Source organism: Aethalodelphis obliquidens, unplaced genomic scaffold (assembly GCF_003676395.1).
Source record: "Aethalodelphis obliquidens isolate GAN/ISIS:26980383/991018 unplaced genomic scaffold, ASM367639v1 scaffold56, whole genome shotgun sequence".
Lineage (NCBI taxonomy): Eukaryota > Metazoa > Chordata > Mammalia > Artiodactyla > Delphinidae > Aethalodelphis > Aethalodelphis obliquidens.
The window spans coordinates 1,273,263-1,297,774 of NW_020838000.1; the positions used below are offsets into that span (position 1 = coordinate 1,273,263).

General features: G+C 44.8%; 1 protein-coding gene across 1 annotated transcript in view; it reads right to left on the reverse strand.

Annotated features, from left to right (window-relative positions):
• The window catches only part of LOC113609332 (retinoic acid receptor beta-like), an 80,671-nt gene that overhangs the window by 42,426 nt on the left and 13,733 nt on the right, over window positions 1-24,512 (reverse strand). The window contains exon 2 of the mRNA XM_027086474.1: window positions 6,075-6,223. Coding sequence (XP_026942275.1) covers window positions 6,075-6,223 — 149 coding nt within the window. The remainder of the gene's footprint in view (window positions 1-6,074; window positions 6,224-24,512) is intronic.

Sequence of the window (24,512 nt, forward strand, 5' to 3'; positions counted from 1 at the left end):
GTGACCTTGGCCAAGTTCCTTAACCTCTCTGAACCTCAGTTTTCTCATGTTTAAAATGGTGGTCATAAAGCCTAACCCCCTGGAGGGCTATTGTGAGAATTAAATGAAATATGAGTATAAAATGTCCCCACGCCTGGTACAGAGAAGGTATCCAACAAGAGCAGTTCCCCCCCCTCCCCCGCCCCCCGCTACTCACCCCAGACTTGTAAACACCAGGGACTCCCACGCCACACAAGCTATTCCTAACAAGAAATCAGTGCACTTACTGGGTTCACTGTTGTAGTGTTTGCATTTGGCGTAGGACGGAGTTCAAACTTGTGGATTTGTTTTAGTTTCACAGATTTGTTGAAGCCCAGAGAAGTTAATGGACACAACAAAGAAGGGAAGAAACGGCCCTAGAATCCAAGTTCAGTTTCTGACCTAAAATACCCCATTACACAGCCGGCTCCTTCGCAGCCATGAGCTCTCTCCTGCCTCCCTATCAAATCAGGTCCCCCTCCGTTATTCTTTACCAGACCATCCTATTCATTTTCTTCCAACTCTAAATTGTTTGCCTGTCTTCTGCCCTTGTTCCAGAAGGAACCTGTCTGTCACATCCACTGCTGCATCTCTGGCGCCCAGCACTGTGGCCCTGGAATACAGTTTTTGGAAGAGAATTCTGCACAAAACCAGGGCATAATACAAGAAGGTATGTCAGCAAATGTCGGCTCTGGCATCCTCACCCTTTTGCAGGGTGACTGTGCCACTTTTCCCCATAAGAGGTGGTGTTCACTTCTCTACCCACTGAATCCAGGCTTAACCACGCTGGGCCAATGGGACACTAGCGAATGTGATGCAACCAGAGGTTTGCACACTGGTGCTTGTCCTGTCTTACTGATGGGAACCTGCCCACCACCACATAAACAAACGCTGGCTAGGTTCACAGGTGAAGAGCCCCAACATGGGGAGAGGGTCCAGTCATCCTGTCAAGGCCCTGGTCATGTGTGTGAGGCCATCCTAGGCCCACCTGGCCCAAGCCAAGCCAGCCCAGACAAGAAGCTCTGCGCAGAATTGTGACAGATAATAAGTGCCATTTGTTTTAAGCCAACAAGCATTAGAGCTTTTTGTTAGGCAGGAAAAGCTAACTGATACGGAAGATCATAAAATACATCCCACAAACCGCTCCAAAGTAAGGTGCCAGGTGTTTCTGGAAGTAGCTCACTTATAAGGAAATTGCTAATTTCTGGCTTTGGATTGACAAGGAGGTGCGAGCTGAGCAGGAATGAGAGGTGGAGGAACAACTGAGAGGGAGAGTGGTCCTGAAGCTGTTGCCATGGTGCCCGGGCAGGCAGGGATGGCGAGTAGCCGTCCTAGGCCCACAGTCCACCAGAAACAGCTGCTGCCGCCTTTGGCATGAATGCTTTGGGCCATCAGCTTCTGAGTTTTAGAAACTAAAAACAGGACATATCACCATGTACTTTTGCAGAGGTCAGGAACCTAGGCCCAAGGGCCAAACATGGTCCACTGCTTGTTTTTATAAATAAAGTTTTATTGGAACAGAGCCATGCGTATTCATTTACATATTGTCTATGGCTCCTTTCATGCAGCAATGGCAGAGTTGAGTAGCTGTAACAGAAACCATATGGCCTTTGAAGCCTAAACTACTTACTGTCTGGCTCTTTACAGAATCAATTTGTAACAACTCCTGTACTAGGTAATCAGGGGAGGTTCCACGCAATGGCTGGGTCTTAACCTGAGTCTTGAAGGAAAGAGGCAGTGGTGATTTGGGCACAAAGGAATAGGGAATTGCTGAAAGAACATTACAAGAAGGAATACTGAGATTATAACCAATGTTACATGACTGTGTGCAAAAGTAATTATAATAATTTCATGACAGTACAAACAATAACTAAGCAGATATACCACTTACTATGTGCCACGTATATGCTCTATAGTCACGCATTCTATCCTCACAACAATATTAGATGGTAGGTGGTATTATTATCTCCATTTTTCCAATTGAGAAAAGAGAGCAACACAGAAAATGAAAGATGCTTGCCCAAGGTCACAAAACTAGCAAGTAGCCTAGCTAGGATTCAAATCCTGGTGGTCTCACTCTAGATTCCATACTCTTTGAAAGCTACAAAAATGGAAATGTAAATAGGATAAGGCCAAAACTGTGCATAAATTCTAGCTATGAGCAATGAGATTGTCTCTTAAAGACACCTGAAAATCAGCTTTATTACTTTATATCATGAAACCTTCTTGGCTAACTATACCACATGTTCATTTTATGTACCCTTTGTCCCCTATAAAAATTTGCCATTTGTCCTGTTTAGCTGGAAATCCCCTAACAGGACATCACTATGGTACAGCTAGTGGTTATGATGCCATGGTGATGCTGTGTCAACACAGCAGCCACTGGCCATTCCCAGAGGTAGCCCACAACCCATTCATTAAATTCTGAGGCTAATACTGCCGCTTGGTCCCTAGGGAGACAGAACGTGCTCTTCCCCAAACAATAGTCAATACGGTCATTCTGGTCATGACAGGCGGAAGCTACTGTGGATACTCCTTTTTAAAGATGTAAATTGGGTTCTGTTTGGGAATCCTACTTTACAGCAGGGGATCCCAGCCCAGAGAAGTGATCTTTGATCTCCAGCCAAAGGATGGGCCAGCCCTTATAGGTCAACTGGGGGCCCACGGTGTATGTGCTGTAGCCCAAAATGGTATCATGCCCGGGGCCCATTATAAACAACCAAACTAAAGAGAGGCAGAATTCCCGAAGAGAAGTTGTTTCTTGATTTGTTACCTCATAATCACAGGGAGAGAGTTCTAACAGATAGTCTTCAATAATACTAACTCTTTATAGACTAACGGAGCTCACATTGATATACCTCTTTTAGAGAGCATCCTGGCAATTCGTTGAAGCCTTAAAAATGTACAGAGCGATTGACTTAGAAATTCCACTTCTACTAACTTATCCTAAGTAAATTGTCAGAGATAAACATGAAGGCTATTTATTAAAGCATTATTTTTAGTAGAGAAACACTGAGAACACCTCAATTGTACAACAGGGGATTCATGAAATATATTACGATATAACCATAAACCACATTAATGGCATAGCCATAAAAACTATGCAGTTGTTTAAATTTTGGTCATGAAACATTATTAAATTTTAAAAGAAAGTTAAAACCAGTATACAACATAAAATTCTATCCTTGTAAAAAAAAACACCAAAAATAACAAGATGCACATACTAACAGAAAAACAGGTTTAACAGGGGTTTTTCTCCCAGGCTAGAACTATGGTTATTTTAATGTTCTATTTTTTTTATACAATAAATTCTGCATTGTGTTGGTAATTTTTAAAATGATAACAAAAGTTATATTTAATTTTTTTTAAGTTATATATTTTTTCCTTTGGCTGTCACATTGTACTTTTGCTTTCTCATGTTTTTCAGTTCTATGAATTTTGTCATGTTTTCCCAGCAAGCCAAAATGCAGACCAGTCTTTCTCAACAACCAGGGGGAAAGGCAGTCCACATTTTCAGAGACCCACCCATAGTTCAAAAACCCTTTAGTCGGACAACTGGTTGGCAAGCTCATCTGACTGTTTTGGGCTTATAGTTCTTTATTAAAAAGGTACACCCCAACAGGACTCTGAACAGCTTTACCAAGTTCATCAAACTTGCTTGTGCTGCTACGGGTTTTGTTTTTGTTGGGGTTTTTCCTAAAAAGAGACAGAATCCCAAATTAAAACAAGAGGTCAGGGAATTAGCTGACTAAGCGGTGATTAAAACAGTCTGTACTTTACAGAGTGTGAAACTGCTTAATATGTAGGTAGGGCTTGGGATCTGGCACGAGAAGACACGCTGGATAATTTCTTTTCCCAGGACATAAAAGGAGCAGGTAAACTGAGTTGTAACGTCCCTCATTAAGGCTTCTGGTCATGAGATGACAAAGTTTTTTGAAATAAAGGAGTGTCTTTTCATTTAACTTCCAAATGAGCACTAGACAATGATTTATTTATAGACTGCACAACAAATGGACGGAGTGAACTGGGATTCTGCTGAAACCTTCCCAGATCTCAGGATAAATTTAAGTAGGTTCAGCGAGGGGTTACCAATAATAAAGCACTAATTAGATGCACAGATGCTTTGCTTTTTATCCAGCTGCCAACTGGTTGCGGTGTTCTATTCCTTGACCACCATATCTGAGGCTACTGGAAGAGGGGGCATTCCTTTCAAACCAACACAACCCCAAAAGAAGAGATATTCCTAAGGCTGTAATGAACTTCTCCAAACCGGCCTCACCCTGTAAACAAATTCATGTTTATTCAAATGATTCGAAAAGGAAGGAAACCTCGCATAATTTCTTTGAGGGGCTGACACTCAGGCGGTTCTTCGAGCTGTATCTTTCAGCACCCAGGATGTGTCAGGCTGTGTGTGAGGTGCAGCTGGGGTCCCGGGTCCCAGGTCCCGGTCCACTCTGTTCCCAGGCCATCAGACGTGCTGGGCGGGAGACCGAATGCAAAAACGGCCCCAGCTGTCCTCCCCCTGTATTCCCGCCTCTTATCTTGTGACTTGGAAGCTCCTCCTGCTAAGAAGTTGAGTTTATGTTCTTACCTGTTGAGTACAGACTGGCCTTCTGACCTGCTTTGGAATGTGTCAGAAGCATGACTGTGTCCCTTCCGAGCCTCTGGAGGACTCGTGTAGCCCGACTCTCTCTTTTGGAACCCTGCCTGCAAACAACTGGGGCCAGCCCGACGGGATGAAAGGTCCCCCACCAACCGGCAGCACCCTCAGAAGCAGAGCCCACCAGCTAACCTGCGGTGGACCTGGTCCGTGTGGAGCACGGCTAGGACCACACGAAACCCCCAGAGGAACCTGGCCGAGAGCACCGGCCCGTGAGTTGTAAGCCAAATTAACAGTTGTGGTTTCAACAACAAGGACCTCCTGTACAGCACAGGGAACTCTGCTCAATATGACGTAACCACCTAAATAGGAAAAGAATCTGAGAAAGAATAGATGTGTGTATACGTATAACTGAACCACTTTGCTGTACACCTGAAACGAACACGACGTTGTGAATCAACTGTACTCCGATATAAAATAAAAAATTAAAAATAAATAAATAAAAAGGCTGTGGGCTCAAGCCATTCCTTTTGAGGACTGGCTCCTGACCCATGCACGCAGTAAGTGCTAACTCTGCTCAGCTAAATACAAAATGCCTTGGAGCAGCTGGGGGCAGGGAAGGAGGCTGTAATGCTCCAACGTGTCTGCACTGATCAATGCATCACGCAGTTTTGATGCATAAACAGCACACCTGGAAAAAAAAAAAACCAACAGCACACCTGAACTGCCATCGGCGGGAACAGAGAGAAGCCGTGTTATCTAGGGAAGGGCTGGCTCAAGACAGCCACAGATCCTTTGAAAGACTATCTGTGGATGAGTTGGATTTGCCTGTGAAGTCATTCTTTGTTTCTCTTCTCTCTTTAAAAAAAATAAGAAGCTCTTTCACTTAATTAAGCCTGTTGGACTCGATTACGATTGTCTAGTTTGATTCAAAGCAGCCACATAGACTCTCTGACACATGTTCAGCCTCCATGACTCTGTAGGCTGGAATTTTAAATCCAGCTCCCCTGAATTTATGACGCACGCACACACAGTAGCAAGTCCCCACAGGCTGAAAATCAAACTGTAATTCAAAGGCCACAGGGCTGAGGAAACAGCCAGAAGATAAATCCCCATTTCAACCTTGGATTCTCTGCAAGTTGATTCAGGGGATTGTCAGTCATATTTAAAAATGAAATAAAACTACAAAGACACCAGACGGCATGTTCTAAAGAGAAATAGGGGATGCTTTTCAGGACGCCTTCAAAAGGCTCTTGCGACCTGAAAAGAACTGTTACGGGTTATTTTAAGGGCCCTGGAACATTTGGCTCCCATCAGACATTTGCAGAAGTTTCTGAATTAACTAATGAGCTCTAAGGAAGACATGAAACCATCACACACAACCCAGAGCACCACACCGATTGGAGATGACGCGACAAGATATCAAAGCAGCCCAGTCCTGGAGCTGGGCACTCACCTTACACCCCTCGCAGGCGCTGACCCCGTAGTGGTACCCCGATGACTTGTCCTGGCAGACGAAGCAGGGCTTGTACACCCGAGGGGGAGGAAGTGGAGACGGAGGGCTCGGGACCAGTTCCTCGGAGCTGGTGCTCTGTGTTTCAATCGCTATGGTGGAGATGGGAAGGGGGAGGAAAAAGAGAAAGCGTATTTCAGTTCATTGCTTTTTCACCAGTGAGTTCATAGGCCTCTGCCCCCAATTCAGCAATAACATAGCAAGGATAGGCCCACAAAAAGAGCTGCCAGTGTAGGCACTGCAGGGCGATCCTGACTCTAACGTGGTATTGACAGTTTACAAAGCAATCCCCTACGCCTCTCTCATTTGCAGAGCACCGTGGCACCGTGAGGGAGATGATTTTATCACCATTTCACCTCCAAGAGAAACAGAAACTCAAGGAGTGCAGTGACTTGTCCAAGACCCACTGGGCAGTGGTAAAGCCAAGACACAAAGTCAGATGTTCACTGCACACCCAGGGCTCTTTCGACTCTCGTTCCCCCTAGCTTCCAGTTCAATTAGAGTCTCTGAAATGACCCGCTTGACCCTGTCTCTCACTTAACCAAAAGGAACCTTCCTTAGGACAAAGGAAGAAAATGCCCAAAGCAGCCATTCAACAAGGACACGGAAAGGGCCGTCAGCACGCGGCCAGAGCCGAGATTCACTAACAGCAGTGGCGGCGAGACCTTTGCTACTCAGAGCCCTCCTTGGGCCAGGAGCGCCAGCACCACGTCAGAGCTTATTAGAAAATGCGCTATCAGGCCCCAGCTCAAGTCCGAGGAGTCAGATCTGCCTCTTAACCAAACCTCCAGGTGACGGAATGTACACTTAATGTTTGAAAAGCACTGCATTACATCAATGATGGCATAGCCTGACGTTGCTTTTCAGTCTAGACTTACAAATACGCGATCCCCCATCTCATTATTTAACCACCCAAAATCCATGAGGAATAGGAATTTATAGAACTTGAGACCTAGGTATTCTCCCATCCCTACCCTCCAGATTTATGCTCAATGTCAAAGCAAGACCTGGCCCTATTCCTATAACAGGCAAAACTGCTCATAAAGGATGAGGAAGTGGGGAAGGGAGGGGCTGAAAGTGGTCAAATAATGTTCCAGAATCTTCCAACCTCCAATCACTTTACAATACACAGCATATTTCCCAGAGTATAAAATTTCCAGTTGTTCCACTGTTCACCATCTCCCAGATTAGCTACTCTACCCACTGGATTGTCCGATAGCCAAATTTTCAGCAAGTCAGCTCTGCCCCTACACGTACCGTTAATCCATCCTTGTCTGAGATCTTGCTGCCAGGCCAGCCCAGTGACCCAGCAGCACCTCTCACCCCAGTTACTGCAGAAGCTTCTGCACTGGTCTCCCGGTGCCCACCCTCCCAGCCTAGGGTCCCCTCTGCACACGCACAGCCAGATAACTGCTCCAACGTTAAAATCACTCTGTCCCCCTTACCTGCCGAGAGCCCTCACACGCTCCAGCAGCCACCGATGAGAGCAAAGTCAGTCTCCTTGCTGGGCCCCGCAAGGCTCTTCAGGATATGGGCCTTCGGTAACATCATTGAATTCAGTGACTCTCATTTATTGACTTCTAAATGCTTGGTTTCTGTTCCATCTCTTGAACAGGCCAAGCTCTCCTACCAACTTACGGGTATTGCGTTGACCATTCTCCCTACCTGGAAATTCTCAGACCTTCACACGTCTAGTCCCTTTTCTCTCTTAGATCTTAGAGCAAATGTCACCTCCTCACGGGTGACTTTTCTAAATAAAAGGCCCCTTCCCACTTCTGGTCACTATATCTCATTTTATTTCGTTTTCTATAATACCTTAACTAGTGTCTAAATGTAGAAAGTCGGTTTCTGTACTGACTTTTTATATTCTACCTGTGCTACTCCTCCCCAAGTATGGGTCCTGTGAAACCAAGGAACTCAGATGAATTGTTTACAACTCTGTTCCAGGCCTAGAAGAGACACTGGCACATAGTAGGTGGAGAATCAATAAATATTTGTTGAATTAATACACGAGCTTTTCCCCTTTTCCTTATTTGTCTTCATTCCAAGCCCTAAGTGCCCTTCTAAGTGCCCTTTAAGGCCTTGTTAAATGGTAAAATTAGAAACCAAGTAGCTTTCACATACTCATTGGCTTCCTTTAAAATTAATTAATTATCCCTTTGGAATAGAATCAACTATAATTATAGTATTGTCATAATTCAGAAGAATCTTGGAATGAATTCATTAAGAGTTGGGCAGGTCTAGTAGATAAATCTAGTGCTGTCTTTACTGGGTAGCTCAGCACAATTGTGGCAAGGGCTGTACAGGAAGGTGGGCATCGAAGATGTCACGAGAGCTCATCAGATCAGCTATCAAGCTACAAAAGCAACAGCATGCCTCCCCCTAAACCAATCAGCTTCACTGAAAGTAAATGAGTCATAATGGCATCAACAAGAAAGCAGTACAAAATAATACGTCGCTCTTTGTTAAAAATCTAAGAAAACAATATGAAATAAGCTACAAGGATACAACACGGGGAATAGAGCCAATATTTTATAATAACTATAAATGGAGTATAACCTTTAAAAATTGTAAAGCACTATATTGTCGCCTGTAACTTCTATAATATTGTACATCAACTATATTGCAATAAAAAGAATCTAAGATGCCGCTACTGCTGTTGTTACTATTGTTATTACTGGGTGTCACTGATCCTGAGTCACCACAGATTATAAAATTGCATGTTATTCTATGTATCATTAAGAAAGACAAAAAAGTACTGCCAATTAAATTATGACCCATCAATGCTTGTGAGACACAGCCTGATTTCAGAGATGTTAAAAAATTAAATGCTTCTGGAGCCCTGAAAAAAAAAAAAAAAACCTAAGAAAACACACGCAGAATTACTCACAATCCTTTCATTCAGAGAAAATTACTGTTATCTTGGCATCTACCCTTCAAAACATTTTACTATGCGTATAAATGTTTTTGGTTGGTTTGTTTACTTTAAAAAGTGGAATTATACTGTAGATTCTGTTTGGGACTTTGTTTAACTTACTGTGTCATGAGTTTGTTTCCTTGTCAATAAATATTTTTCCTGCAAACGTTCCGTTATGATGAATATCTTTGTAGCTAATCTCAGCACATCTCTATTTCCTTAGGCTAAGTTCTCAGAAGTGGAATTATCAGTTCAAAAGTTATGGCTATTTAAGAATACGTTGTGAGTCCTAGAAAGGCTGTGTTAATTTACGCTCCTAATATCAGCACAAGTGAGTCCTCCCCTAAACGCCTCCCAGAACTTTCTGATTGGTTTTATTTGTGTGTCTCTACTTCCGCCCTAGGGACCGAGCTGTGTTGTCACCACAAGGAGCAATCCCACATTGTGTGCAATGTGGGGAGAGTGTATTTTCATGTTCTACTGGCTCGTGTAGAACAGCTAATCTGGCTTGTCTAGGAAGGTTGTAAATAGAATTCTGTTAGGTCTGGATTCAGCTGTCAGAGTTATGCCCTGAATTTCAAACGTGGGTGGTAATTTCCATAAATATGCAGCTTCAAATCCATGTACTGAAGGGGTCCAGCATCTCCCCCTCCCAAAGAGAGGAAACTGAACTGCAGGCAATCTAATCCCCGAGAAACTCAGGCAAAGCACATGCAAGTGGGGAGACCTCAGAATCGAAAGCCTTTTTCTATAGATGAGAGTCACTTATAACCAAGGAGTGACTCAGAAAACTTTCCCTCAACAAGTGTACGGATGAAAATGTTCTATTTGGAAGCAATCAATAGTGAGGGCTCTGGACTTTTATTAAGGCTGTGGTTATTTCACTAGTAGTGTTTTCCCATATTTGTACAATGGATGTTGGTGTGTTCAATCTTTTTTTTTTTCCCATAAACTTATTTATTTATTTAGGCTGCGTTGGGTCTTCATTGCTGCGTGCGGGCTTTCTCTAGTTGCGGCGAGCGGGGGCTACTCTTCATTGCGGTGCGCGGGCTTCTCATTGCGGTGGCTTCTCTTGTTGTGGAGCACTGGCTCTAGGTGCATGGGCTTCAGTAGTTGTGGCACGCGGGCTCAGTAGTTGTGGAGTGGGGGCTCTAGAGCGCAGGCTCAGTAGTCGTGGCGCACGGGCTTAGTTGCTCCACGGCATGTGGGATCTTCCCGGACCAGGGCTCAAACCCGTGTCCCCTGCATCGGCAGGCGGATTCTTAACCACTGCGCCCAGGGAAGCCCGGTGTGTTCAAACATTTAATTCCCTGACTATAACATACCAAGTGTGTGTTACACGCTATGGACAGTACATGGTATGATCCCTCAGCCTTGTCAAGTTTGGTCTAATAGAGAGTAAACCAACAATTAGAATATAATACACTGGTTCTCAAACTTGGCTGTGTGTTAGAACTACCTGGGGAGCTTTTTTTTTTTTTTTTTTGCAGTGCGCGAGCCTCTCACCGCCGCGGCCTTTCCCGTTGCGGAGCACAGGCTCCGGACGCGCAGGCTCAGCGGCCATGGCTCACAGGTGCAGCCGCTCCGCGGCATGTGGGATCTTCCTGGACTGGGGCATGAACCTGTGTCCCGCGCATTGGCAGGCAAACTCTCAACCACTGCGCCACCAGGGTAGCCCCCTGGGGAGCTTTTAAACATCCTAATGCTTAGATTGTATCTTAGACCTATTATGGTAGAATGCCTGGGAGTGGAAGCCAGGCATCAGTGTTTTTAAAAAAGTATTCCCAGGTGAATCCAAATTGCAGCAGTTTGGGAAACACGGATATGATATGATATGACAGAGAGGGCTATAAGCCTTATTCAGCTCAGAGAAATCAAGGGAGGCTTCCCAGAGGAGGTGACCAGGCTGTGTTTTGAAGGATGAATTGATTCCGTCTATTGTGGTTTGTAACGTGAATCCTACAAATGCCACATGTGCATCCCAGACAAACATATATAGAAAAGACTTATATATGACAAGAAATAATCATCTTTGGAAAAATTTTCCCATTGGTGGTAAAGCATTAACTATTTGACTATATATATTCAAATATCCCCTCAAAATAGATCAACGTTGGTCCTTCATTTCCTCCGTGTGGCCCGTGACGCTGAGAACAATGCAAAGCAAACAAGAAAAATCTCCGTGGTACCGTCAGATTGCCAAAGCTAGCTTTAAGCAAACATGCCAACGCAAGCTCTAGGATTACAACCAGGATATGGCATCAGGAGAAAAGCAGATTTGAACTTCAATGCAACCTCTGGCCTTTTTGGTAATGTAGCAAAAACATACTTTGGCCAAGTTTATTAGTGCTCCTCTTGCCCTTTGGTGCCCCCATCACTGCCGCCCCAAAGACAGTGGGAAACAAGGCAGGGGGATAGCCCAGGGCCCCCTTCACGACTCAGTTCTGGCATTAAAGGCAGCTACAGAGTGCCTGCCGTTGATCTGTTCGCTGTCGTCCTGCTTAAATCAATAATCTATTAGTCCCTTTAAATGAGAGTTAGATTCATCAAATGCCCCTGAGAGACGTCAAACATTTTGTGCCTTATTCCAGGCAAGCACAATCAGTCTATGGAATGATGAATTTTTTGCTCAAAAACCCTGCAGGCCCAGCAGACAACATGTCCTGTATTAGCTCATTCAGCGATCTCAGGCAGGCCAAGAAAGCAGTTTTTAGACTTCCCGGGGGGAAAAGAGGCTTGTGTCATTTAAGAAAACAACCGCACTCCAGCCATCCTGCCGTGATTTCAGTTCAGGGAAAAGCAGTCTTTGAGGACTAATTCCGATCTGCTCTTTGCCTCCTGCTTTTATTTATTTCCTTGCTTACTTGTTGTCTTACTGAGTTTTGTTTAGTGACCGCGTCCCCAACAAGCAGCAACCTCCGAGGTGGCATCCAAACTGCTAACCAGATGCGCTGCCCCGTTTGTTAGGGAATGGCCAAGACAGGAGCTTCTGTCGCTAGGGCGAGATGGATGTTTGGCTCCATGGGTCCCTGCCCAGAGGAGCGCCAGCACCAGAAGTGCTGAGGGGGCTTCTCTGGGCTGCCCACTGGCCAAAGGAGACAGCGATCCAAAACCTGCACTGACAGAAGCTTCCAGCCCATATTTTAAACCTCTCCAACCCTGCAACTCAAAGGTGGCTGTCACTAGGGCACCCAAAGCTAGAATCACCTTCCTTGCCGAAAAATTCATTACAGGTCTTGTTTGCCTTTAAACTAATGCTCCTCAAAGTGTGGTCCACACCAGCAACCAGCAGCAGAATTCCGGGGGTAGGGAGGAAGCCATTTGCTTTAAATTAGTGCTTTTCAGACTATCTATGGTAAAGGCCCTTTTTCTTTTTTTCTCACAGATTGATAAAATCAATTAAAAACAAATCCCTAAGGGAAAAAAAGACACACAAAATGAATCTCCAGAAAAAAGGAATTCAGAAAAAGATGCTCAAAACACAAGCTACAACTTAAGGAGGGAAAAAAAGGATCTTTTAGACGTAAAATTCCTCTGCCAAATTTCTGTACAAGTTTCTAAGCATTTGCTCTCACGGATGCCCCGTCTCCCCGAGTACTGGCAGTGGGCTGCAGAGCAACTGGCCCGGGCCGGGGCTGGCACTTTGAGAAGCACTGCTCTGAAGGACTCTATAAACTCAGAGGCTGTTTGCAGACAAAACAAAAGCAAACCAAAGGAACTCTCCACCAACCGAGACACCGTACAAAAGCAGAATACCGGCACTCCCAAGTGACACGGCCTTCTTAAACACTGCCACAACTCTGGGGGTTTAATTCACTCCCAAAATAAAAGCAAAATAATAATAATAATGCTGTTGCCTGTTAAGAAGACTTGGCACTTGCAAATTAACTCACCTGAGAAAACACAGTATAAATGTCCTTGTTGTTACAACACACCTGAGTGTCACTTAAACACACGTAAAGCCTCTAACAATAGCGCCCTTCACAATTCCTAACATGCTTGGCATTTTTCTAAAGGTTAGATTAAGTAGCAGATAACATTTTTAAGAGAAGGCCCAGTATACTATGTTTTTCTTTGTGAGAACTAATTTATGGCGGGCTAAGCCATGCTGACAGACTTCAGGATTTTAGAGGCGATCAGGCAGGCATCCTGCATAATGAAAGCCCTGCCTTTTTGCTAGAACTTTCGATGATTAAGACAGCATTTTAATGCACTCTCTGGGTAGCAGAGCCTTAAAAGAAAAAGGAGTTGTAAAGCAAAAGGCATTTCCTGCACGGCCCCGGGGGAATTTTGAGCCCTGAGCTCCGGGACCCTGTGGGAGGGAGTAATTTCAGCTAATTAACGGAGACTAGCAAAGTGTTGCATTTGGTCACAACATTAGTTGGGTTTCATTTTTGTTGGCACGTAGGAGAGCCGGTCTGGATTTTTTTCCCTCCTTTTTCTGTGGATTCACTGCAGGATCGCAAGGCCCACAGCTCTCATACATTAGGGAGAAAGTCAAAGGAAACGCCAAAGTTCAACCAAAGTACAAGTAATTAGAACCAGATTCTCCGCTGCGGGCGTTTGCGCATGCGCGCGCGCGCGCACGTGGACCTTTATTGAAATGTCATTTACATGCCTCCAACCGTGAGCGTGGGACTGGGGACCTCCGTACTGCCGCTCATTTAATTTTCCAGTCGCCTCCAGTGTGTGTGTATGTTTGGGGTGGGGGTGGGGGGATTCTTGCTTTTAATCATCTTTCAGGAGAAGCGGTTTGTTTCCACACACAGGGGATTTTGCAAATCTGTGAATCGCATTTTGAAATTAGGTAATTGCCAAACAAGAAAAACTCTGCTTTGAAATGGTCTTGACTCACTCTGCTGCTGGCTTTGTTATTACTGAGAAGCTCCAAGATTAGTCCCGGGTCTGGGGGAGGGGAGGGGAGGAAAACGGCGCGGCGGGCTCTGGCAGTCTTGACTCAGTAACCTGCCCGTGACCCTGAAGGAGTGTGTGTTTGCCCGGGTCACCCGGGATCCTGGCCGAGGGCTGGGGCCGGGTTATGAGAATCCCTGCTATTCTGACCACACGTGCAACAGGTGCTGAGGACAGGCAGGGGACAAAAGAAGGGCCGGGAAGGCTTTGCTTTTTAAGTCCTTCAAGAAAGCCTTGCTTTCCTAAGTGCGGTCCCGGGCTCACCATCAGCACCACCTGGGAACCGGGTCAAACGCAGGCTCCCACTCCCCTCCACCCCCCCCCACCCCAGAAATGCCCGCCGAATCTCAACAGGCATCTTAACAAAATCCCCAGATAATTCCCATGCATACTAGCAACATTCGAGACACCTTGACATAAAACATAAAAATGTCTTGTTGCTCTCCTAACCTCCCCGGAACCCCAATCTGCTGAGTCAGTTTGGCACCGTTGACTCTGTCGGCCTCGCCCTTTGCTCAGGTCCTCACTAAATGCGCTCCTTGTCGAGCACTTAATACATTAAGAGCTCCAGGCGGCGCGGTGTTTATGCTCCCCAGAAGCCTGCGTCCGCTCCCATGGAATTTCGGCAGTGGATTTTAGTTGGCAGAAGGGGTCAGAGTTGCACCGGAAGAGCTGAAGTAACCGCGGCTACCATTTACTGAGCACTTACTAACTGCCCAGGACTGCGCCAAAGGCTTAGTATTGACACCGTGAACTCACTGACTCTTCCCCAGAACCGAAGGGGACAGCAAGGCCGGGGAACCCCGCACCTTAGAACTGGTAAATTTAAACAACACACTACTCGCAGCCTTTGCGAAAGAGATTTATTTTTTAACTGGGGTGGCGTTGTTTTACAATGTTGTGTTAGTTTCCACTGTTCCAGCGAAGTGGAGTTCCCTGTGCTATACAGCAGGTTCGGATTAGTGGTCTATTTTATTACAAAAGAGATTTAAATGGCTGAATAGATATTACTCTTACTTCACTCAAACCCACAGCTTTTTAACTTCTCACCTTCCACCTCCTTAGGAAGTAAATCACTGGGTGTGGTCCGGTCGGGCCTATTTACTCATATTTGAGAACTGCAGGATTGTTACCTCCCTTTCTTTTAATTCACGGTTATAATTTTCCAAACACTGATTTGATTCAAGACATGGTTAAATTTGACAAGATAGTTTGGGCCTTAAAAAGAGAGACCGGGAGGCTGAGAACCCACTAATCACTCTGTATTGCAGCTACACCTGTCTGGGCTCTCGGCCAGCAGGAGAAGTTATTCCGGAGACCGACTTTTACCGTAGGAAGTGCTGTCATATTTTCCTAAGGGACTATGACACGTTCAACACCTACATTTCATTTTTATAATATGCTTTCTTGCTCCAAGGAACATGGTCGAAAATTATGTCATAGGTTGTTTTAGGTGACGTTTGTAACAGACGATGCTTTAGATCACGATTTTCTAGGACATACTAAGATAGCTTATGACAGGTTCAAATAAATTCTCCCTTAAAATCACTTAACGGGCCGACACATCTAACTGCTTATTAATGATGTGAACTGAGAGGCATCCGAAATGGAAGGCGTTAAGTGAACAAATGCTGTAACCTGCCTCAGGAGTCGCGTGTAGATGAAGCTAATTACATCACAATACCAAGGTCCCTGAAGAGCTTATCTCCACACCAAATGATTCAGTCCCATATTCCACTTCCAATCAGGATTTCCAAAATTCTTAAAAAGAAATTATTGCACTAACAAATGACATTCTATTATCTGTTCAAATTTCCTGCACCCATAGTGGATTCAAACAGGACCACTAAAATGTTTATCATCTCAGATACACAATTCTTTGCTTATATACTGCAAATATATTTGAAAATCACATTGGTACCAGTCCTTACAGAAAACAGCGGGGATACTGTGGTGGAATATTTTTCAAAGATGATGATGAAATTACTCTTTGTCACATGGGAATTTTTGCCATTCTTCTGAGATCTGAGAAAGTTCAAGGGTAAAGACTCCAGAATGTAACCTCTTTCGCAACAAAGTAACGTTCTACTTACTCAGTTATACTTTGCTGCAAAGAAGTGTTTTTTGTTTTATTTGCTTGATACTTTACAGGTAGACACTCACACTAGTGGCCTCAAAAAGCTCTGAAACCAATTTAATCCTCATCGTGTGAGTTTCCTTTGTTCCTAAAAAGAACTAAAATGCCCTGAACCTGCAAAAAACTGTGTGAGGAAGTGATGGGATGGCATGGGCTTTGCTCCAGATGGACCTGGATTTGAATCCCTCTTCTGACACTTGCTATGTTAGTGACCATAGAGTTCTTGTTTCTTCTCTGAGTCCTAGTGTCCCGTAGGACAATGCAGATGATCCTAGAATTCCTGTTGGTGAACGAGAGACATTGTTTGCAACTTGCCTGGCACACGATGTTTCATAAGTGATGGTCAACCCAGAACCCCCATCCTCCCACATTTCCCTTCCACCTTCCTTACTCTTGGACAGTGGCTCTTAACCAACACTGATTTTGCCCCCCAAGAGACATTTGGCAATGTCTGGAGAGATTCTAGCTGTCATAACTGGGGGCAATTACTGACATTTAGTGGGTAGAGGCCAACGATGCTACTAAACATCCCACAGTGTACCCCAATGTTCATTGCAAGCACTATTCACAGTATCCAGGACATGGAAGCAACCTAAATGTCCATCAATAGATGATTGGATAAAGAAGATGTGGTACATATATACAATGGAATACTACTCAGCCATAAAAAGGAACAAACTTGGGTCATTTGTAGAGACGTGGATGCATCTAGAGACTGTCATACAGAGTGAAGTAAGATAGAGACAGAGAAATTTTGTATGATGTACATGTGAAATCTAAAAAACTGGTACAAATGAACCTATTTACAAAACAGAGAGAGACTCGCAGATGTAGAAAACAAACTTATGGTTACCGAGGGGGAAAGGGCCGGAGGGATAAACTGGGAGATTGGGATTGACACATACACACTACTATATATAAAACAGATAATTAATAAGGACCTACTGAATAGCACAGGGAACTCCACTCAATACTCTATAATGACCTATATGGGAAAAGAATCTAAAAAAGAATGGATATATGGGGACTTCCCTGGCGGTCCAGTGGTTAAGACTTCGCCTTCCCATGCGGGGGGTGTGGGTTTGATCCCTGGTTGGGGAGCTAAGATCCCACATGCCTCGTGGCCAAAAAACCAAAACATAAAACAGAAGCAATATTGTAACAAATTCAATAAAGACTTTAAAAATGGAAAAAAAAAAAGAATGGTTACATGTATATGTATAACTGATTCATTTTGCTGTACACCTGAAACTACCATAACATTGTAAATCAACTATACGCCAATAAAAAGCAAAAAATAAAACAATATAAAATAAACAACAAGGTTGTCCTGTATAGCACAGGGAACCATATTCAATATCCCGTAATAAACCATAATGGAAAAGAATATGGTAAAGAACAGACATATGTGTATGTAAAACTGATTCACTTTGCTGTACACCTGAAACTAACGACACTGTAAATCACCTATACGCCAATAAAAATTAAGCAAAAACAAACAAAAAACATCCCACAGTGCACAGGACAGCTCCCTCCTCCTCCCCAGACAACAACGAAGAACTGTCTGGCCCAAATTAGAAACAGTGCTGAGGTTGAAAAACCCTGCTCTAGGGTAAGGAGACTACTTGTGGGAAGACTTTAGGACAAAAATACAACTTCTTGGAGCACAGGAGACAGAGGCGGGAGCTCAGTGCCTGACGCTGCCTCTTACTACGGTCACTTCACCTTCCTGAGCCTCAGTTTCCTAACCTGAGAAATGGAGATGACAAGTGTGTGTACCACGCTGCAGGGTTTATACATTATAAACGACACAACTCTATATTCGACGACTTGTTTGTTATTTGGGAACAGGTGGGCGAGGCATATCCTGATGTGACTGATGCCTTAGAAGATGATGGGAAATTCTATAGAGTCAAGTCAAACGAAAACAATACGACAGGGACTTCCCTGGCGGCACAGTGGTTAAGAATCCGCCTGCCCATGCAGGGGACATGGGTTCGAGCTCTGGTCAGGGAAGATCCCACATGCCGTGGAGCAACTAAGCCCGTGAGCCACAACTACCGAGCCTGTGCTCTAGAGCCCACGCGCCACAACTACTGAAGCCCGCGTGCCTAGAGCCCGTGCTCCGCAACAAGAGAAGCCATCGCAATGAGAAGCCCGCGCACCGCAACAAAGAGCAGGCCCCGCCCGCCGCAACTAGAGAAAGCCCACGTGCAGCAACAAAGACCCAACACAGCCAAAAATAAATAAATTTTTTAAAAAAGAAGAATACAACAAGTATTAACAGCGACAATCACGGGGCATCTACCGCGGGCTACCTGCCACCCCTATTCTGTTCTAAGCATTTGACATATATTAATTCATTTGCCCCCCATGACAGCCCTATGAGAGACCTCATCTTAGTATCGCTAAAAAATACTTCCAGGCAAGAAACTGGAGGCACAGACTGGTGAGGGAACTGGCTCGAGGCCATCCAGAGGGGAGCAGATAAGCAGGAATTGGCACGCAAGTGGTCTTGGGCTCAAGAGAATGGGTGTGACCCCGGGGATGACATCCTGTCTTGTGATCCTGCACAACTTCTTTGGCAAGACGCTGGTAGAGTCCCTGGCAGCAAGTCTGAGAAAATACAGACCACCTCAAGCAGACCCATGCAGTCATCCTGGCATAAGGAGCAAAAGTAAAACTGGAAAACTAAAAAGGAAAGAAGCTAAAGGGACAGAAAGAATGCCCTTTCTTCTTTCCAGTCAAAGCAATAAAGTAGGAAAGTCCCCAGAGGCAAACACAGGAATGAGGAGGCACACATCCCCGGCCCACGAAGCCCTCCCGCACCTTCCCTGCCGAGAAAGCAGCCCCAGCGGGCCGGGTGGCGGCAGCTCAGACCAGGTTCCAAGGGCCTCTGGCGGCGGTCCAAGGGCGTGTAACTCCACGCTGTCGGGCGCGGGTAATAACTGCGGCCACATGTGGCCCGCCCCCCTGCCAGCTTCGGGGCTTTGCTGGGCGGCGAGAGGAGGGCTCGGGTCCCCCTCCCCGGGCTGCTTCTCCAGCTTTCACCAGTGGGCCACTTACACTCCCTCAGCCAGAACGTATCTGGCACAAGAACGCAACCCGAAGTCGTGCGCTTGCTCTTCTGTCCGGGTCTGCAGGGTTGGGATGCCTCAGGACGACCCGGGTCACTCCCTCCCAAGAGGACCAGGGTATGGGGGCAACCAGAAGCGTCCCCACCGAACCTTCTAGTGGACTAACATGACGACTGTGTTAGTGCTGGAGATAAGCATCACACACCAGCTCAAAAGGACCCACTGGGGATATTTGAGTTTAAAAGATTCTGAATTTTCTACATGGAATTGTTCAGATTATAGACAGAAACGCTCTAACACAGTTAATCTTTTTCTTCCTTCATAACAGTGATTTCTCACTATTTCCTGATGTGAGAAGGATGACGGTGTCAAAGTGCTTTCATTTTAGTTCTTAAAAAGGAAATTGCTAAACAAACTGATGGTTTACCAAAGGGTGAAATGCTGGTGGGAGGGATAAATCAGGAGCTTGGGATGAACACACCCACATGACTATATATAAAATAGATAACCAACAAGGGCCTATTGTATAGCACAGAGAACTCTATTCAATACTCTGTAATAACCTAAATGGGAAAAAAAGCTAAGAAAGAGTGGGTATATGTATAACTGATTCACTTTGCTGTACACCTGAAACGAACACAACATTGTAAATCAACTCCACTCCAATAAAATAAAAAACAAACAAACAAAACAAAATAAAACACCCTCACAGAAACAGTCAGGATAATGTTTGACCAAATGTCTGGGCACCCCTTGGCCCAGGCAAGTTGATACATAAAATTCACCATTACAAGTTTCTTTTTGGGGGGATGAAAGTGTTCTGAAATTAGATAGTGGTAGTGGTCCCACAACTCTGCGAATATACTAAAATCCACTAAATTGTACACTTCATAAGGGTGAACTAAATGATATATAAATTAAATCTCAATAAAGCTATTTAAAGATAAAAAATTTAAAAAAAGAAATTGCTAAGGAAAACTTGAAAAAATAATTCAAAGGCATTTTTACCACTTGTGAGCAAGCCCCAAGGCTCAGGTCTTTCTGGATATTCCTTCCTTTAGGCAACTTCCCATCTTTAAAGACAAGCTGAAGCATGTGGTTGGAAGTGTGAACTCTGGGGCCTGCCTGGGTTCAAATCCTAACTCTCCTGCCTACTAGCTGTGTGGCTCTGGGCAAGTTACTTAGTGTCTCTGAGTGTCCATTTCTCCTTGTACGAAATGACAGCCTATCTGGCATTGGATCATCGTGAGCATTAAATGATGAATCACTGTAAAGCACTGGGCCCAATGCCTGTCGCAAAGGCGGCACAAGCAGAGTTACCATCATCACAGGATCAGGGGTCATGCCTGTGCTGACGAACCTCGACACGATTCACCTCCCATTCACCTCCTAAGCAGCAGTCTCAAGTCTTGATTTGCTGACCTTTGCTTCCATTTTCCCTCTCAAAACACTTGTCCCGCCTGATAAGATTCCCCCACAAGCGAACGTGAGCAGAGCACTTTGCGTCAGCTCTGCTCCCGCACGCTCCCACTCAGCTGTCGCGTCCCTCCCAGCCTCTGTGCATCACCCAAAGGACCACCACAGCCCTCTCCTCGTGGCCCATCCCCAATCCATGTGCACAGACCCCTCAGAAACAGCTTCCTGAAACTCCTCCTTCCCATGGCGATCTCCCCTTTGGGAGCCTTCCACAGCTGCTGAAACCCAAAGTCGCAAACCTTTGCATGGACCAACGTGGGGCCGGGTGGACGGGGCCGGGATTATCAGCCAGCAACGTCCAACTGCTGACATGTATTTATTGAGCACCTGGCAAGGCCAGACACCGTGTTAAATGCTGGGTTAAAAAGAAGTTAGAAGACACCATTCTTCGCCCACACAAACTGACAACTAAAAATACCAGACAGTAAAGATGGTCCCAGCTGGAGGCTGGGATCCGATGGTGCCCAAGGCTGCCACGACCAAGCATGTCACGAGCACACAAAGGCTTCGGCTGACTTGCCTTTAAATACTCAGTGCGTAAAAGTACACAACAGGTGCTTAATAAATGTTGGTTGAAAAATGAGTGAAAGAATTAAATCTGCATACAAATCCTTGCATAGTTATCCTAGGCATCATCAAATACATGATGACCGTTTCAGCCAATTCAGCAGATCTGCCAACAGCACACATTACCTGGTGGTGGAGGATTCCAGGTGTGTTTTCGTCACATTCCCTCACTTGCTCCCTCAGGGCAAAAGTGTGAAGGAGAGCAGGGATTATTATCATTATCCAATTTTTACTCTCCGTTATTTATAGGAGGAAACTGAAGCTTAGAGAAGTTAAAGGACTTGGCCAAGGTCACAGAGTTCAGAAACAGCTTGATCCAGAACTGGCCTCCTGAATCCACCTACATTACTATAACCGAAAAACAAAGCACTCATTTCTATTTGAAGCTGTCCTACTGATTTTTTAACGTTTTAAGACAAGATCAGTAAACTCTTTCTGTAAAGAACTAGACAGTAAATATTTTAGGCTTCGTGAGCCATATGGTCTCTGTCACAGCCACTCAACTCTGCTGCGGTAGGGGGAGCAGCTACAGACAAGACATAAATGAATGGGCGTGGCATGTTCCAATAAAACTTTATTTACAAAAAACAGGCTGCAGACCAGATACGGCTCAGTTTCCTGACCCCTGCTTTAAGATAAAGGAAATTAAAACTATTCCGTCTTAGAGTAACTGCACATGTACTATAAAATCCATGCTTTTCTTTGCTTCTAGGGTAAAGACAGAATATGATCGCCATATGTTACAGAGATGAGGGAAATAGTTTAAGGATGCTAAGCACTACAGTGTATACAGTATTTATATACACTATAAACGTGTAAGGTCTGCACATTTCCCTCAAAACTAACCTCATGTACACATTTTTATTAGTTAGGGAGGTCAATATGTCTATAGTAAATACATTTTAAAATTCCTTCCTACATATTCCATCTATTGGGACTATTTATCATGCCCTGTTCCCTGGCCTAGAGCCAGGGAGAATATGGGAGTTTTAATGCCTTTAAGCCATTACATGAGTTTTTTTTTAGAGCTCCATAAGACAAAATAAAAAGCACTCTCATGGTCATATGTGCAATAAACCTGATATGCCACTTAATATTTCACGTCCCATTTTATTTTTCACTTGTGACGGTTTCCAGCTCTCAACGTGAAAATGACATCATTTCAGCCATCTTTTGGCTCCAGTTTTTTGTTGTTGTTGTTTAGAGAACTCCTGACAATTCACAGACAAGAAATCTCCCTGTGGACTCTGAGGGGTGATGATTATTGCTCCCTGACATTCTGAGTAAGTCTTGAAATGCGTTTGCTGACACATGCCACCCAGTTTATGGCACTGTGAATTGATTAGGCCATGTTAACCTTGTATCGAAAAAGAGGTGTGCATGTATTTCTAGTTAGCATGTAGCTGGTTTCCAAAGATGGCTTGCCCACTGACCCACACCTCCAGGGAGCCACACCATTGTGTAGGCCCTTCCCCTTCAACCTGGGCTGCTACTGGGATTGCTTTTTGATCAAAAGGACGTAGCAAAAATAACACTGTTACACACAGGACTAGATCCTAAGAGGCCCTGCAGCTTCCATCTGGGTTTCTTGGAATGCTCATTCTGGGGGAAGCCATGTGAAGAGCTCAGGGACCACCATCCTGTAAGGAAGCCCATGTCACAAGAGGAGGCCGTGCAGAGAGAGAGGTCCACGCAGCCTCTAACTGCTCCAGAAACCTCAGCCGAGGAACTGGACATGGAATGCAGGAGCCATGGTGAACATCGGCCTCATCTGGCCCTAAGAGGAGTTCAGCCCTGGAACCATCTGACTGCAGCCACATGAAAGATCCCAAGCGAGACAGAAACTTGAAAGTGGATAATAAATTGTGTTTTAAGCCACTAAGTTTTGGGTTGCTCTGTTCCATAGCAATACATAACTGAAATTAATTCTATAGCTATCATTAAGTGAAGATGATTTATCTGGAGCCATGAAGAACCTGTGGAAAGAGTCCACCCTGACTCTTTTAGAACCTGGGAGACAGTAATTTGACATCACACTCACGGTCCAAGCTCTGCATGCATTCCTGCCAGTTACAAGAGCAATGGAGTAATTCCATCTAAAAATAAGTAACTAGGGAATTCCCTGGCAGTCCAGTGGTTAGGACTTGGCCCTCTACTGCTGGGGCCCTGGGTTCCCTGGTCGGGGAACTAAGATCCCGCAAGCCCTGCGGCATGGCCATAAAAAAAAAAAAAATTAACTAAGAAATTCTGGATAAAAAGGAGCATGATAGTTGCTCAGCTATGAATTCAAAGACTGTGATGATTAAGATATAACAGAATAAGGCTCTTAAAAAATTAAAAAGTCTCCTATAACGCAATGGGTCTTTTATCTTCAAATTGCTTATAAAACTCATTCACATCCCCCTGAGCCCACCTGCCTGTCACCTGCACACGCCCTCTTTATTTTGAGATGCAGATGTCTGCTTATTGGGTCGTTGTGTTTTTATTTGTTCCTCCAGAGGATGGATTGAATTCTCCTCCCCTTACTGGACACTGCAATTCAAAATAATAGCAACAACCCTGCAAGTACTGGGCCAGAGTACTCACTTGATACCCACTAAAGGAGGGTTTAGATCACTAGCTCTCAGTTACCTTTCAGGAAACATCTGTTTCACATGAGCCCGTTTAAAGTGCATACATCTGTAAATAATAAGCCTGTGTGTGCACATAATTTAATGAATTAGGACATAAAAAGGAATTGAACAGTAGGGGCACAGCAATTAGAGTAAGTGCCCATTTTGTTAAAAACGTATTGTTTCCAGCTTTCACTTGGAAACCCTTTTATTATACTGCGGGTTCTGGGGCTTCCAACCTTCCTCATTCCCCCTCCCTGCAAAGAGCATGGGAGTTTACTTTGAAGAGTTGGGAGAAGGAAGGAAACCCACGTCACACAAAGCTGAGAGGGGGACTTCGACCCGCTCTCTCCTACTCCACGGATCTGGGCGCCTGAACTGCTCTGTGTCTGGGGATTCTCATCTGTAAAATGGAGCAATAACAGTGCCTTTCTCTTCAGGCTGCTGCGACAATGAGGTGACAGAACTCATTTAATGCACTTGGTACAATATGCAGATAATATGCACTTAATAAATATTAATTATGATGATGGCGGTTGTTTCGTTTTAATAAAAACCAGTCACAACTTGAAACTATTCAGGAGGGAAAAAAACCTTGGTTCAAAACTTTCTTTTGACTGTGGTTGCCAAGGGGCAGGAGGGGTGGGGGAGGGAAGGATCGGGAGTTTGGGGTTAGCAGATGCC